We start from the raw sequence: 15,404 nt of genomic DNA, 5'->3' as shown, positions 1-15,404 counted from the left end.
CTTTGATTATTTGATTATACAAGTATGAAACAGATTCTAACGTAGCCTCTATGTTAGTAATGACAAGACCTGAACAATGGCAATACAAACAGAAATGCTAGCACGGAAGGGGGAAATCTCATGGGGCTCCACCTGTAGACAAAGGCCTACTGGTAACTAATGACTGCTAGGAGAGGAAGCATTAGACTTTCCAAGAAATGAACTCCCTAACTGGTTATACAATATCAACTGCTAAGCCCTGAAATCTTACACATTCAACACCATAAAAATGTGTGTGTGTGTGTGTGTGTGTGTGTGTGTGTGTGTGTGTGTGTAACAATAACAGTTAAAGAGGCCATGAATTTCAGAGGCAGTGAGTAGTGGGGGATCAAAAAAATGAGAAGGAGGCAAATAATATAATTACATTTTAAATAAAACTTTCAAATAAAAATGATTAAAATAACAACGTTGCTCATCATATATGCAAATTCATTCTTTGGTTCCAGAACAGTTGGGAGTATATTAATATTAAGGTAAACTAAAGGCTGTCATATAATTCTAACTTTTGTAAATAATTATACAGAACAGTACTGAAGCTGGTAATGTACATGTTGTAATATACAAAGTGTTCTAATTAATAAAATTCATATTTAAAATTATATGCACACCAAAATAACATCTCCCATACTTCTAGTTCTCATAAAACAGAAAGGCATGGTAGATTCAAAGTGTTAGCAGTTTACGGAAAGGCAGGAAGTCTACATTCAAAAGGATAATACAAAGTTTCAGATCTTAAAAAAAGTACATTTTTACTAAGAATGTCAGTGGTACTTTTTATAATAGACTTCTGCTTGGCATAGGTAACTATGCTACTTGGTCTTAGAGCTACTAACAATATATACTCACACCGCAGGCAAACGTGTATTTTTCATTAAAGGCTGGTACTTGACTTGGACAAGAAGCCCAATGCTAGGGATATTACCTCTGTAGATATGCCTATGCTGTTATAGAGCTTTAGGCAGAGTATCTTAGCTTTTTCATTCCTCACTTTTGTCATGGATATGAGCCTTAGGGCTCTCTAGTATGTTCATTCTCTATTCCTTCGTTGCCAGGCCACTTTATGACCATAGCAAACAGGGTTCTCTGACTTTCCCGCCTTTAAGCTCATTTAGTGAAGCTGAATGTGGCTCATGGTTCTTCTCCATACATGGTAGCTTCTGGTGTTTCCACCACACTCAAATCTTATTCAAACTTGAGTGTTGAGGAAAGCTCAAGCCTGGTTGAAGTCATCAGTAGTTGTCTGATGTAAATAAGCCTGTTTTCGTTTTCTTTTTTTTAAAATCTGGAAATATAATGTGCTGTGAAGACAAACAAGATGATCTGTATAAAGTCTTTAGAATAAGGATTAGCTCATAGGAAACAACAAATATTTGTAATTCTGCATTATTACTTCAAATATTGATTATTCTTCCTTATAATTTTTACTAAGTTTTTCATACTAAAGGAGAAAAAGCAAGGTTTATGAAAGGCATAATTGAGGGTAAGATTCAGTAGGTTATGAAAACAAGATAAAAGTGGATTGCCATTATTTAATTTCTCATGTATTATATATCTTATGTTTGATGTATACAGTAAACCAGACTGAAAAGAAAAATCCTATTTTAATGAATAACTGACCTTATGAAATTATTTACTTCAACTGTGCAGTGACACAATTTTAGGTGAATAATTATACTGACTTCTGAATTTAACCACATGTTCCTATGTTAAGTACAGACTTAAAGAAACTGAGTACTCAGATTATTACACTATGAAATGTGAAGAATCAGTATATTACAACATACATACTATTACAATATTAAACAGATTTACCAATAATCAAAAATCTTCCCTAATTAAACAGTGCAATACCTGTTAAGCCCAGGAAATAAGACAGAGACATATAGTAAGGATTTGAATGATAGAGAATTTATCTCAGGAGTGTTGGAAATTTGAAGTCCATAATTTAAGAGTGCTGAAGACCAAGCATGTTATGAGGACTCTTCCTCAAAAGTAATATTACATGTATACCCCACAAGTCCTTAACATGTATTCATTTATGCCAGAATGTCAAATACAGTCAAAAGTTAGGTTATAACAAAAGATTACTAAAGCAGAAAAACAGTTTAAACTTCAGTTTTTGTTTTCAGTATAAGTGGATATTATGATAGAAATAAGAAACCGTACTGCCAAATGCTTATATGAACCAGTAGTGATTATGTATCTGTTGGCCTCAGAGACATCAGAGAAAAATTCACACACATTTCATGTTTTTCTATAATCAGAACCATGTTATGAAATTTTAAGACCTTATTCATATAATATAGATATAAAAATACCACAAAAGCAACATAAAGAATAACCATGGAAGGCATCGATAATGAAGTTAATTTTTACTGCATGAGAGCTATCACAAAGCTTGTTTTATTAAAAATGCCCCAGTATTAAACTCTAATTGCCAAACAAAAGATACCCTATGTTAATTATTTGAATGACTTCAAGTACAACAGGAGTATTCATTCTTAACACTAACAGAAAACATGGTGTAAATTACCTTTAGGATTTATTATTTTGTATTACTGCAATAATATGATTAACATGCAAAATATTAACTAATGCTCAGGAGTCTATGGGTCATGAGTTTCAAGATAAATATCATCAATTAACCCCAAATTAAGATAAAAACAATTTGAATGATGTCAGCCAATGTTAACACAATTGTTCTTACAGTAATCATTAATTCTATATATTTATTATGTTAAACAAGTTTATTTTCTTAGTAATACATGTACTGTAAATGTAGTAAACATGAATAGATGGCTTATTTTCCTTCTCATATAATTTCAACCTGCTTTTAAAAATGAAGTAGTTGCAAAATTTCTTCAAAATTCGTATTATTATTATACTAGAAGGCAGGTTAAAAATTTTTTAATGAATCATAATAAAGTAAATAGTAACAAAATTAGAAGTCAGTATTCAAAATAGGATATACTCAGATTTCTAACACATTTCCTTTGAACATAAACATATTTATGGTATAGTCTTCATTCTATACAAGTTGTTAGTGCTGCTAACATTTTTTATTGTCAATTTTACTGCTCACACTTGTGTCGGATCATTTCCTAATTTTGCCAAAATATTTTACCTCACTAAAAACCACACGTTTGTCTCAAAATGAAAATTCTGTAAGAGCTGACATGCAAAACTACATGATAAACAAGGAAGTCAACAATTCTGATTTTATGCTCACAAAATTATTTTCACTAACTGAAATTAGATCACTGTATTTTTGTTGTATTTATGCAAACTTTAGAGTATATTTTTACATATTAAAGGAATGTAAAATTAACTTTCTTCCAGCAACAACAAATGGTAGAATAAGCAAGTTTTTATATGGATGCTGTGTATATATTATAGGATAAGACAAAAGTATTTTAATTTATTTCCATTAGGCACAAATCTATATTATTGTGCCAAGATGATATAACCATTTTAAAACTCTACTTTCAATTTAAATGACATCTCTTAAAAAAAGCACTGCTAGAAGATGGGTTCCACATTTCCTTGTAATTAGAAACCTGCGTATTTATTGATGAGTACAGAAAGCTAAAGACAGAGTTGGAAGGGTTTCTAAATCACAGAGTGTGTTATATTCATAGAGCCATAATATCCTAAGGAAATAATGGTAAGGATAGAAATGATAACCAAGTACTTTCACATGTACACTGAAATGTTTACTGTACACGAGCTAAGCACTGTGCACTTTGTACATCACCACCTAATTCTCACAGTACACTAAGATGCAAATACCTTTGTTGTCAAACATCATTTCACAGATAACAAAATTAGAGATCAAAGCAGTTAAACAGGTTTGATTTGATTTTAAAGCTTATGTTTCCTATTGTATACATACACACACAAATACATTTTCCTGATTTTTTTAATATACCCATTAAGAAATACATAAATTGGTAATATGGCTTAGGGTCTTTTTATATGCCTCCCACACAGTAAGTAAAGCAAGTAAGTGAGAAAAACTTTGTACAGGACTATTTAAACAGGAATATTGATAAAACAAGCATGTCCTCTTTCAAAGATAAAGCATAATTAAAGATAATTCAGATGACATTTGGACTAAAATGAGAAACATGAGGCAACTGTGGTTACTGCAAGCCACAATATTGTTAGTAATAACTATAAGGTAAAAGGAAAAAGGATTCCCATCATAGATCACGTAGTGTTAACAGGAAAATGATTACACGGATATCCAATGAGCTCTAGGAATTTTTATAATAAAGATAAAATAGAAAGAAAATAATATCTGATGTCAATAACCTCTCCCCAAAGCTCAATCAGGGATCTATGAGGAAGAGGATGATAAAGACACAACAGACATGAATGCACAGGATCAGCAACATGTCCAAGACTTACAGAAGTTCCAAGCAGACAAAGTCTTAGCACTGAGAAGGGGAAGTGAACACAAAGTCCAGCCCCCAGCCAGTAAGCTATTGGAAAATGGAAATCAAGTTTTCTTTAACATCACGACACTCTGTACATCAGCTACATCTCAGGTCAAGACTCAAGTTCAGTAATAGTTGTCCAACACTAAATGGACTCCATGTATGTTTTGTTTTGTTTTAGTGTGTGTTTAGAGACAGAAGGAATATAAAGTGGAATAGGGGTGGAAATTAGGAGGAGTTGGAGTGGGGATAAGAATATAAGGACCAAAATATATTGTGTAAAAAGTTTTTTTAAAGTAAAAAATTTAAAGGGTGAAAATTTAAAAATATGTAAAAATAAGCTATTGTTTGGTACTGGAATATTCTAGATATAAATTAGTATATTTAGACTGCACAGTAAATCACCAGTTCAGACAAAGAAATGATGACAATGTTAAATAGTAACTTCTTTCTATAGTATTAAATACCCTATTTTCCTGCTAGCAATAACTAAAATTAGGAAACATGGACACAAGTCTTCAATTTAGTCAAGAAAAGGAGTTTAAACAACCCAAACCATCTTTTCTTTATACTTACAATTTTCCTTGAGGCATTAATATGCATCTATTTTGTATATACCAATTCTTTGCATCATGGAAAGGAAAATAGAATTTAACTCCTGACCTTTTAAATTAAAGATCAGTATTTACAGTGACACACATATTATTTCACTTTTAAATGGTAATTCTTTAATATCACCCTGTGCTGCCCAATGACCATACACAAAAGTTCGTCATGCCTAATGGGACAACAGAGCTGTTTCACTGATGCCAAAGCTAAACAACACAAATAAAAAGCAGCCCTATAAACACATGAGAGCAGACTTCTTCAACAGAATTCAGAGCTCCCTGAGAAGAAAATCTAAACAAAACACTTATTTGAGATTTATGTAAGTTTAAGAACACAGTCCTCATTCTGGCCCCAAGCTTGACTCATTTGAGATACTTCAAAACTAATAATTACTGAGACATTTCTATGTACATTTCAGCAGTATTCTTATTTTTCAATGTCCAGCCTAATTGAGAATTAGGCTTCATAAAAGGGTGTTCCATAACATTGCTCATTGCTCAGCAGTAGATGAAGACAAAAGGAGCATTTAAAAAAATGTGTTGATCGACAGCTTTACATAGCTAACATACTAATAAACAACTATTTTTTTCTAATTTACCTATATGCCACATTAAATCACCAGGAAAACATACACACACACGCACGTATATACGCATGTACACACACATGCACCAACCTAAGGAATAACTGAGTCCCTATTCTTCTGCTAGCATGTTAGAGAAGTCACATGGCTACAGAAGTAATACAGCTTGTTTACTGCGAAGGGCATTTTTCTTCCAGAGGGAAATCCAAGGCATTTTGAGACCAGACAGTCTAGAGGTTCTGGGTTTCAGGCCTGGCTTCATGTGTGTTTACCTGTGCAATCCCATGCTTCCACAGACTGCTTAGTTGAATAACACCCTCTAACATATTTTTCTAAAGAGACCCTGCAAACTACATAACCAGTATGACTGGGTTTGAGCTATAACCTCACTGTTTAAAAGGTAAAAAGCTAGTCTAGCAGGATGAGCTTCCTCGGCTATAACAAAGGAGTAGCACCTACTTCTGAGGAGATACCATGTATGAAAAGAATGGGTTAGGCATGGGGCATAAATGACAGCTAGGTCAGTCCTTACCTTTAGGGATCTGAGCTATTCAGAAACTATCAGAAAATAGTAACTAGCCAGAGCCAAAGTAGAAATTTAAAACTTACAACCCATATATTTGTGGTGCAATTTCTAGTCTGTTCAAGTGCATGTAGAGCTCAATATCATGCTTCTTTAGGAGATGGTCCTGGATCTGGTTGACTTTGGTAACAATGGCAACTGTTGGCCCTAAATCCTGTGGTCTAGCAAAGGGCATGGGGGTCATCAGAGTTTCTTTTCCCTGAAAATAAAAAAAGAAAAAAAAAAACATGTATTATTTCAATCTGAAATTGGAAAACAATGACAATGGTTTTTATGGTTTTTAATTTATCCATGTAAAGGAGTCTAAAGAACCAACACTACTCTGTCAGAATGAAGGTATAACATTCATACGCCGACAGGTGGACGCTGCGCCCATACAGCCATAGCCAAGACGACTCTTCTAATTATCTTATCCTCATGTGACATTAAATTTTCCAGGAGAATTTGGCCAGAGGCAGTTAAGCGTGTCAAGCTGCCCCTGGTCAGTTGATCTGATTGGCCACAGCATATAAATGCAACACTTTGATGGAAGTGTATTTCTGTGGCAATTAAAATTGAAGCACTAAATGAAAACTACACAAAAGGGGAAAGGACAAAAGAAATCATTCTAGGAAAGGAAATGTTCTTTCTCTGTCCGTTTGTTAATTTAAGTAGCTGAGAAGAGATTAACAACTGCACCGCAGAAGTACTTAAAATAAAATCTGTGTGAGGCCCTCCCTCAATCTCCTTTTTCCATCACTTCAAATTTTCATGGATGCCATAGCCTGACCCATTTTTTGACCTTCAGTCCTTCATTTCTATGTCTCTGATACTGGCATTTGTTGTATCCCTTCATAGTAATTCTTAAGATTACAGCTGATTTTAAGTCTAATACTCAAGCAATACAGTTTATGCTTTTTCTGCCAAAGATCCTTTTACATATACAAAAGTCTAAATTTTATCCTTTGCTCAAATGCTATTCCTGAGTGATTTCAACCTTACACAGGACTTCAATACAAAAATGAAAATAAGTAAAATAAAGAGTAAAGAACATAGATATTAAAGAAAGACAATCTGTCAGACACACATATCTATCAATGTGGTCCAACAGCAATGCATTTAAAAAACAAAAACAAAAACCTCACCATGAGAGCAATATAAAGTTTATAATAGCTAGGTGAAGCACACATTTTGAATCCCGATACTCAGGGGGCGGAAGCATGCGGATCTCTATGAATTACTAACTACATATTAAATCCTTGTCTCAAAAAGACAAGACTTAAAAAAGATTTAAAAAATAATAATTTTATAATTAAATAGATATACTGCATGAGTAATATGCATTTATAAAGGAAAGGCTTTATTTTCTTATATGAATCTTTATGTTTGTCTACCAATATCATTAGAATATGTTATAGATACCAAGACTCACTATTACAACCTAAGTATTTTTGTATTTTATTACAAAAATGAACAAATACATTACGGCAAAATAACTATTCCAGTGTACATTTTTATTGATTGGACTTGTTAATAAATAACTCAAGTGTACTGAAGACATCTGTACTGTAAAGAGTTACCTTTTGACCATCATGCTCAAAAGTAGAAAACCAAGGTTCAGCAGTTTCCATAAGCTGTGAGAACATTGCACTAAAAATTGGAAAAATAAAATAATTCTATATTTAATCTTCACTAAAGTACTGATAGTATTACAAAAGAAAAAGTAACAGTTACAGTACTTACAAGGCGTCATGTTCCAGATACTCAGGGTTCAATAGAGTTTTCATTTCCTCACTTAAAAAAAGAAGAAAATTAAAGCAATCAACATGAACAAATTTTAATAATAGAGGTAGCTTCTGCCATACTCTGTATTCTTAAGTTAACTTACACCCAATGTGCAATTAAAACATTAGCCTTTGACAGGTCAACTCCAGTAACAAACAAAATTCTGCTTTATAAAGATCAGAAAGAAGTTGTTTGCTTGTCTGTGTCCAATGAAGTAACCATCTAATTATTCCTGATAGTGTATGGCAAGAGTGACAGTATATTCCTTGACAAAGTTTGATCTAGAATAATTTTTTAATCTATAATATATCACTTTTCTTTTAAAGAAAACAAAACTCTACCAATTAAGCATGAAATACCGAAAAGTGTTTTATTGCTTTCTTTATTTCATCTGAACATCATTAGTCACCAACAGCACCTTTAGCAAATCTACTCAATGCTGCTCTACTTTGTAATGGATTAAAATACCAAAGTCTGCTCATTCTGAAGTTACTTCCAATTGCTTCTATGTTCTTATGAATGTATTTTACATGCAACAGTGGCAGAAATAAAACTGGCATGAAAACATGATCTCAAGACTAGTTTCATGAGATTGTAGAGTAACTCAAGGCAGTTAAAAGGTAAGTTACTTGTGTCAAGATATGTATGATAAAATCAATAAAATTAGAAAAGTAGACATATTTTAGTAGACAAAGGTTAATATAATTTGGGCCTGTGTTCAGCAAAACAGACATCTTCACCTGACTAGGAAGGGTCATACAAACACTTGTCAGTTATCAGCAGGTGTATTTTCCTGCATCCAAATAGTTTAGACTGGATACTTTTGACAATGCCTGGCAACTCTATAACTTACCAATCATAATTTGCTTCTTGGTTGCTTCACTGGTATTTCAAGTTAGAAAGCTACGTTTTAACAGTTACCAAAGTTAATGGCTATTATAAAAGCTATCTACAAGAAAGACTAAGGGAATGTATCTCATGAAAGCTGCTCTATTTCCAGAGCAGTGTGCTTGGCAGTACCATTCTGGGGAACTAGCACAGAAAGTTCCCATTCAACTAAAAACTTAGAGCACAGCATGCCTGAGTATTATCCACTCTCAGCAGCTTGGAATGATGACAGACATTCCCTTTTTGCTTCATTACATGTATGTCTTCATTTGACACAGCCTTAACATTTCAAAGACATGATTCAAACTTGCCATATATCTACACCAGCATTAGAATTTAAAATGGATCAGTCTCATGAAATACAACCAATTATTCATAGAATACAAAACTAAAGAAGCTTCAATTTGAAAATATTTGTGATTTAACATAACAAAAGATCCAGTGAGGGCAGAAAATACACACAAACTCATGTAACAACTTGCCTGGGCTGTGCAGACTCGCTGGCATGTAGAAAAGCTTGGTGGTCACAGTGAAGGATAAAGATGATAGGTGCTAGTAGCTCATGCATACCCTGAAACAGGGGGTCAGAAGAAATAATGAAGAGAATAAGAGTTCACTAGTAGATAGCAGCAGCTGAGTCAGATGCTTTTAGTCTTTTGTTGCAGTGTTTGAGGCTGAACCCAAGGCTGCATGTGTGTCAAAGGACATCCTCAACATGTAAATACATATTCAAACAATCACTGCCACAAAGACGCCCAAGTTATATAGAAAAGAATAAAAGTGGAACGCTACAAAATTGAGTTCTATCCACTTTTAGAATTTGATTGTAATTCAACCAGAGCATGTATTCTTTAAAATATAGGGAGCAGTTATCTTTTAAATGACATGACAAACAATAAATTGGCATGGTAGACAACCTTGCACCTGTCAGTTGCTTCAAGATCTGTACTCATAAATATGAATTTCACTTATGCAAATTATAATCATGAGCTACAGTGTAAAGATCTGCACTAAGGGCAATGAAGAACTGTAGACCTAAGAAATTACACCCAATGTTTTCATTATATAATGGCTCCAAATTAGGATGCCTGTAGATTTAGGAAGAGCTGAAGTCAGCGAGCTAGGAATGTTGGATAATAAGAGAAACAATCTTTAGCAAGCATGACAGAAAACGAAGTTTTCAATGTAATTTTAAACATGTTTAATCAGAAACCTCACATTTTTCCGTGAAGCTTAACTTCGGAAACAAAGTTAAAATGTTTTCTCTTACACTGGTGTTCAACAGTGGATCACACAAATGGGCAAAAATCTCCAAAAGTGCCAGTTGTTACTTTAGCTTTGAGCTTGTTAGATTAGGTAATAGCCTTATCAATACAGATTTTGATATTTTAAATATAATTGCCACACTTTAGCAAATTCTTGCTAGCCACTTAAAGTAAGTAAATTACCACCTTTTGCTTAACAGATAAAAATGCTCTTTTATTTTAAAAATTGAGAGAAAATATAAACCTTACAAAGGTAAAAATGAAACATGCAAGTAGAGGGATCATTTTGCTGGTAGAAGGGAGACGGGCAGCTTCCTGTGTTGTGAGGACAGACTCTGCTTGTCTCAGAAAGCCAGTCATCGTCACACAGACACCATCAGTGTGTAAGGCATCACTTCACCAGAGCCCACTCATCAACTGTTCATAGTCTCGAGTACAAATGATTTAGTAACACAACCGCAGAGTGATTCATTATGTATCTGTGATGTGGAACAAACTATCATACAGCCCTAAATTATTTTACATAACCCCGAGAAAAGCAGGGAAACACTGAAAAACTAGGTGAGCTGTGGGTTGAAAGGGATGGGATGAAAACGATATAAAGACAATTAGCACTCATTTATAAAGTTCTCAAAATTTTAATTACATGGAGTCACCAAGTACTTATCTACAGAGCGTAGAAAATGTAAGAGAAGCAAAGCAAAATGAGAATGAAGTCAGATGGACAGACTAGCCTGATACCAAAATAAACACGGAAATTAAAAGCTACAATGGATACCTGCATGGTATCAGTTTTGCCAATTTCTAATAGTTTTTTAAAACAATTCTTTAAAGTCAGAAGAACTTATTGGTAATGATACCTGTTAAAGCCCTAGGTATACCTCATCCAAAGAGAATCCCCCACTGCAGAATACAAAAATCATTTAATATCTTCATCCATATTTTTAATTTTTAAAAATCTCAACTCTCACAGTCAAATTGTTGTTGTATTGCTTTGTTTTAACTGCTAAGACTAAACTCAACATCTCTGCTGGTAATTTTTATTTAAGTGTGTGTGGATATATATCAAAATGTGTGTGACACATGCATGCTGTCCTTTCATTTATGTGCAGGTATGGTGTGTCTATATTTATTTTCGTATGTGTGAGCTGGGTTACATGTGTTAAATGTAATCAATTAAACATGATTAACACACATTAAATCATGCAATATGTCCATGTGTGGAAGTCTAAGGTTTACATCACTAATCCATCCTAATTATTCTTCCAGGTTATTCATGAAGGCAAGATTTCAGTCACATACGGGGCTTTAAGATGTGGCCAGTCATGTTAGCCAGGTTGTAGGAGGTCCCTATGTCTGTATTCCAAGACTGAGATTACAGACAGACCTCCACACACATCCATCATACACTGTAACAACTGAGTCATCTCTAGTGTCTCACCTACTGAAGTCTGCTACACTTCTTTGCCATTGAAGATATGTAGCCTATTCATTTTTTATTAAAATAATCCCCATTTATTTCAATTTTGATATACTATATGACATTGAAATTAATATCACTATAATAAACCATCTTTCAGATATTTTTTATTTGTTTGTTTCATGTCCCAAAAGACCTCTCTGAGGTAAAAAATAAAGTAAGAGAAGGCTTCCTTTACTTCAGTTATTTCTTCACTCACTTGAAAGTGGGATCATTTTTATCAGGGAAGAGTAATATGATTAATTTCTAAACAATCAAACTCCTTTATTTAATAAATACTCCATTTTCAATTATATCATAAGGTAAATAACTAATTTTTCCTTAGTATTGAAATGTCATCTTTATTAAATTGAATAGTTACCCCATATTCTTTTCAATAGTGTGCTATGTGGGTTTTGTCTACTTGATGTAAGTCTAGACATATCTGGGAAGAGGAACTCTTAAATGAGAAAATACCTCCAAAAGACTGACCTATAGTGATGGGAGATGCCATTCCGTAAGTATGCTTCCCTTATGTGTTAATGAATAAAGCACTGTAGGTCAACAGGGAAGCAAGCTAGGTGGGGCTAGCAGAGGTGGAGAATACTGGGAAATGGAGGACGGAGTCCTGATGTGATCTCAGAGGAGGGGACACGTGAGTCTGGTGTTCTCGGTAAGATAAGACCATGTAGAAATAAACATATTAGTAATTATGGGTTAATAATTAAGACCGAGCTACTCAATGGCCAACAGTTTCATAATTAGTACAAGTCCTCTTTGTGTAATTTGGGGCTGACAGGCTGAGGGACCAGGCTAGCGGGTAAGTGCCAGTAACACTATAGGCAAGTCTGTATGTCATTTTCTTGATGATTGATGTGGAAGAGCCCAAACCAATGTGGGTGATACCACCCTTGGACTGGTAGTCCTGGATTTAAAGCAAGCTGAGAAAGTATTGAGGAGAAAGCCAGTAAGCAGCACTAACCCAAGGTTTATGCATCAGTTCCCTCCTCCAGGTTCTTGACTTCTGAAACAGTTTCCTACCCTAGTTGCTTTGGGCCCTGGTGTTTTATCACAGCAAAAGTAACATAACAAAGATAATGAGTATTTCATTAGATTGCATATTATTAAACAAGACTTGAATATTATAAAGATTTGACAAATACATCTAAGAATAAACCAAATCCAAAGTGAATGATCGCTACAATGAAAACTTTAAAACTCTGCATGATGATGCTAAGAAAGATACTAGAAGATGGAAATACTTCCCATGCACAAGGATTAGTAGAATTGGTAGAGTCAGTATTGTGAAAATGATTGCACTGTCAGAAAAAAAAAATCAGATTCAGTGTAATCATAATCAAAATGCTCATGACGGTCTTCACATAGAAAAAAAAATCCTAAAATCCACGTGGAAGCACAAAAAAAAAAATCTTGAAAGCCAAAGCAATCCCAAGGAAAACAGTTAACACATGAATGAATGCATGCACACATGCATCCTAGCACCAACACCAAATAGGAAAAAAAAAAAAAAAGACAAAAACAATGCTTAAGGGTCTACTACTCTAAATTTCAAAATGTATTAAAGAGTTGCCCTAGTAAAAAACAGCGTAGTACTGACACAAAGACAGAGATATAGATTAATGGGGAAAAGCCCAACTATGAGATGAGCACACACAATTAAAACTATCCAACGTTAGACAGAGACACCAAAAATATACGGTGGAGTAAGGAAACTTTTTCATAAATGGTGCTGGGAGAACTGGATGTGCACACATAGAAGACAGTAGACTAATATTTACCATCTTGCAACAACACCAAAATAACCATCAACTCTGAATGTCTGAGAGCACACGAGCAGCCTGAGTGTGTGAATGGCTAAAACAAAGGCACAGGCAGTACATGTCAAGATGTAGGTACAGAAAAGGGCTCTACACACAACTCCTTTCACTCGGAAATTAAGGCCAACAACTGGCAAATGGGACTTCATAAAACTAAAACGCTTTAGTACAGTAAATGACACAATCCATTGAGCTAAAAGGAAGGCCATACAGTGGAGATGTTTGTCACTTATTCATCTGATGGAAGCTAAATGTCTAGAATATATAAAGGGCACAATAAACAGAGTCAAGAAAAAAATGATGGGCTATGGATCTGAATAGAGTGAACAGAAGAAAGAAAATTTCCAAAAAGTATCTTTAAAGCTGTATGGCATCCTTAGCAACTAGGTAAATGCAAATTAAAATTACTTTGAGATTTCATTTTTCCCTAGTCAAAGTGGCTAAGATTAAAAAAACAAACAAACAAACAAACAAACAAACAAAAAACTGTTGGTGGAATTTAAAGTCCCTCTGGAAATCTGTGCAGAGAATTCTCAAAATACTAGAAGTCAATTTACAAATGACATGGCTATCCCACTCCCTGGCATACACACACTCAAAAGATACTTGCTCAACCATTTTCATTGCTGTCCTATTTACAATAGCCAGAAAATGGAAACAGTCTAAATGTCCTTCATTGATGACTGGATAGTGAACATATGGCACATAGTCACAACAGAATTCTGTTCAATTGCTAAGAAAAATGGAATGGATCAGGAAATATTACACTGAATGAGGTAAGCCAGACTCAAAAGTTCTTTTCTATTTGCAAATCCTAGCTCCAAATGTTTTAAGTATATCCCCTGAAATGACTATAGAAACCAGGAAAGTAGATGACGGGGTTCAAGAAATGGAGAGGGAGAGATGACCTTGAGAGGGAGAAAGGGGGACTTAGGTGTTATAAAAGGGGAAATAAGAAAAACAGATGAGAGATTTTAACTGGGCAAAGGGGGGAGTATTGTAGAGTGTTGAGGGAGGCGAAGTAACTCTATGTATGGTTGAAAAAGCCATAGAGAAACACAATACTTTATAAGCTTACATAAAATAAATACATAATTGTGTGTGTGTGTGTGTGTGTGTGTGTGTGTGTGTGTGTGTGTGTGTGTGTGTGTGTGTGTGTGCTATCTTGAGATAAGGAGTTACAGCACACGGGTAATAATGCTTTCTTTCTCTAAGTGTCAGAGACTATCAAACAGAATATTCCAGGGGCAGGTATGCAAATTTTACATTCCAGTTGTCAGGGAGTCAAAGAGACTGTCCCAAAGCATACACTATTAACATTGATTATTGTTATTTCTCAGAACTTGAAGGTAAGCCCTTATTGCTTAAAAGGTCACATACACTGGACATAGGACTTGGAGGAATTGAATTGAAGTGACTTGGAAACGTCTCTGACAGACTAGTTGTTGTACTGGTAGGTACAAGTTACAAAGAGGAAAAAAGAAAAAAAAAAGATTTGAAGATTTGAAGCTACAAACTACAATGACCACTCTGGCAAGATACACCACAAGGTCCGTCCAATAATACCAATACTATCTTGGGGAAGAGCAACACTCATCTAATTGGACTTAAGACCCCTTCAATTGGAGGGAATTCATGCTTTCCACTGTAAACCTACACAGCCAGCTGTGGGTAGAGGGGTTAAAGACCTTATTTCTGCCTTTTTCCTAAACTAATATAATTTCTTTTGCATTCAAATATGTATCCTTACAATCAAAGGTAAGTGTAACCCTGACCCATCATCAAAGAAGCGTTATTTGCACTCTGACACTCATTCAGAGAGTCACACATGGTAAAAACCCAGAGACTAAGAGACCAGGGGTCTACAAATCCATTTGGTACATCTACAGTAAAACCACCGACATCTACGGCTTGGGCAAAATCTAGGAAAAATGGTG

The 15,404-nt window shown here is 34.5% G+C and overlaps 1 protein-coding gene across 1 annotated transcript in view; it reads right to left on the bottom strand.

The window, feature by feature from the left end:
• Tbc1d5 (TBC1 domain family member 5) overlaps window positions 1–15,404 on the bottom strand; it is a 247,774-nt gene that overhangs the window by 143,129 nt on the left and 89,241 nt on the right. Inside the window, exons 8-11 of the mRNA XM_051204190.1 lie at window positions 9,388–9,476; window positions 7,976–8,026; window positions 7,813–7,882; window positions 6,280–6,452 (exon numbers count right to left, since the gene is read on the bottom strand). Of these exons, the coding sequence (XP_051060147.1) occupies window positions 6,280–6,452; window positions 7,813–7,882; window positions 7,976–8,026; window positions 9,388–9,476 (383 nt within the window). The remainder of the gene's footprint in view (window positions 1–6,279; window positions 6,453–7,812; window positions 7,883–7,975; window positions 8,027–9,387; window positions 9,477–15,404) is intronic.

Source organism: Phodopus roborovskii, unplaced genomic scaffold, assembly GCF_943737965.1.
Source record: "Phodopus roborovskii unplaced genomic scaffold, PHOROB, whole genome shotgun sequence".
Lineage (NCBI taxonomy): Eukaryota > Metazoa > Chordata > Mammalia > Rodentia > Cricetidae > Phodopus > Phodopus roborovskii.
Note: the sequence above shows the minus strand (reverse complement) of the source record. Positions and strands in the feature narration are given on the sequence as shown.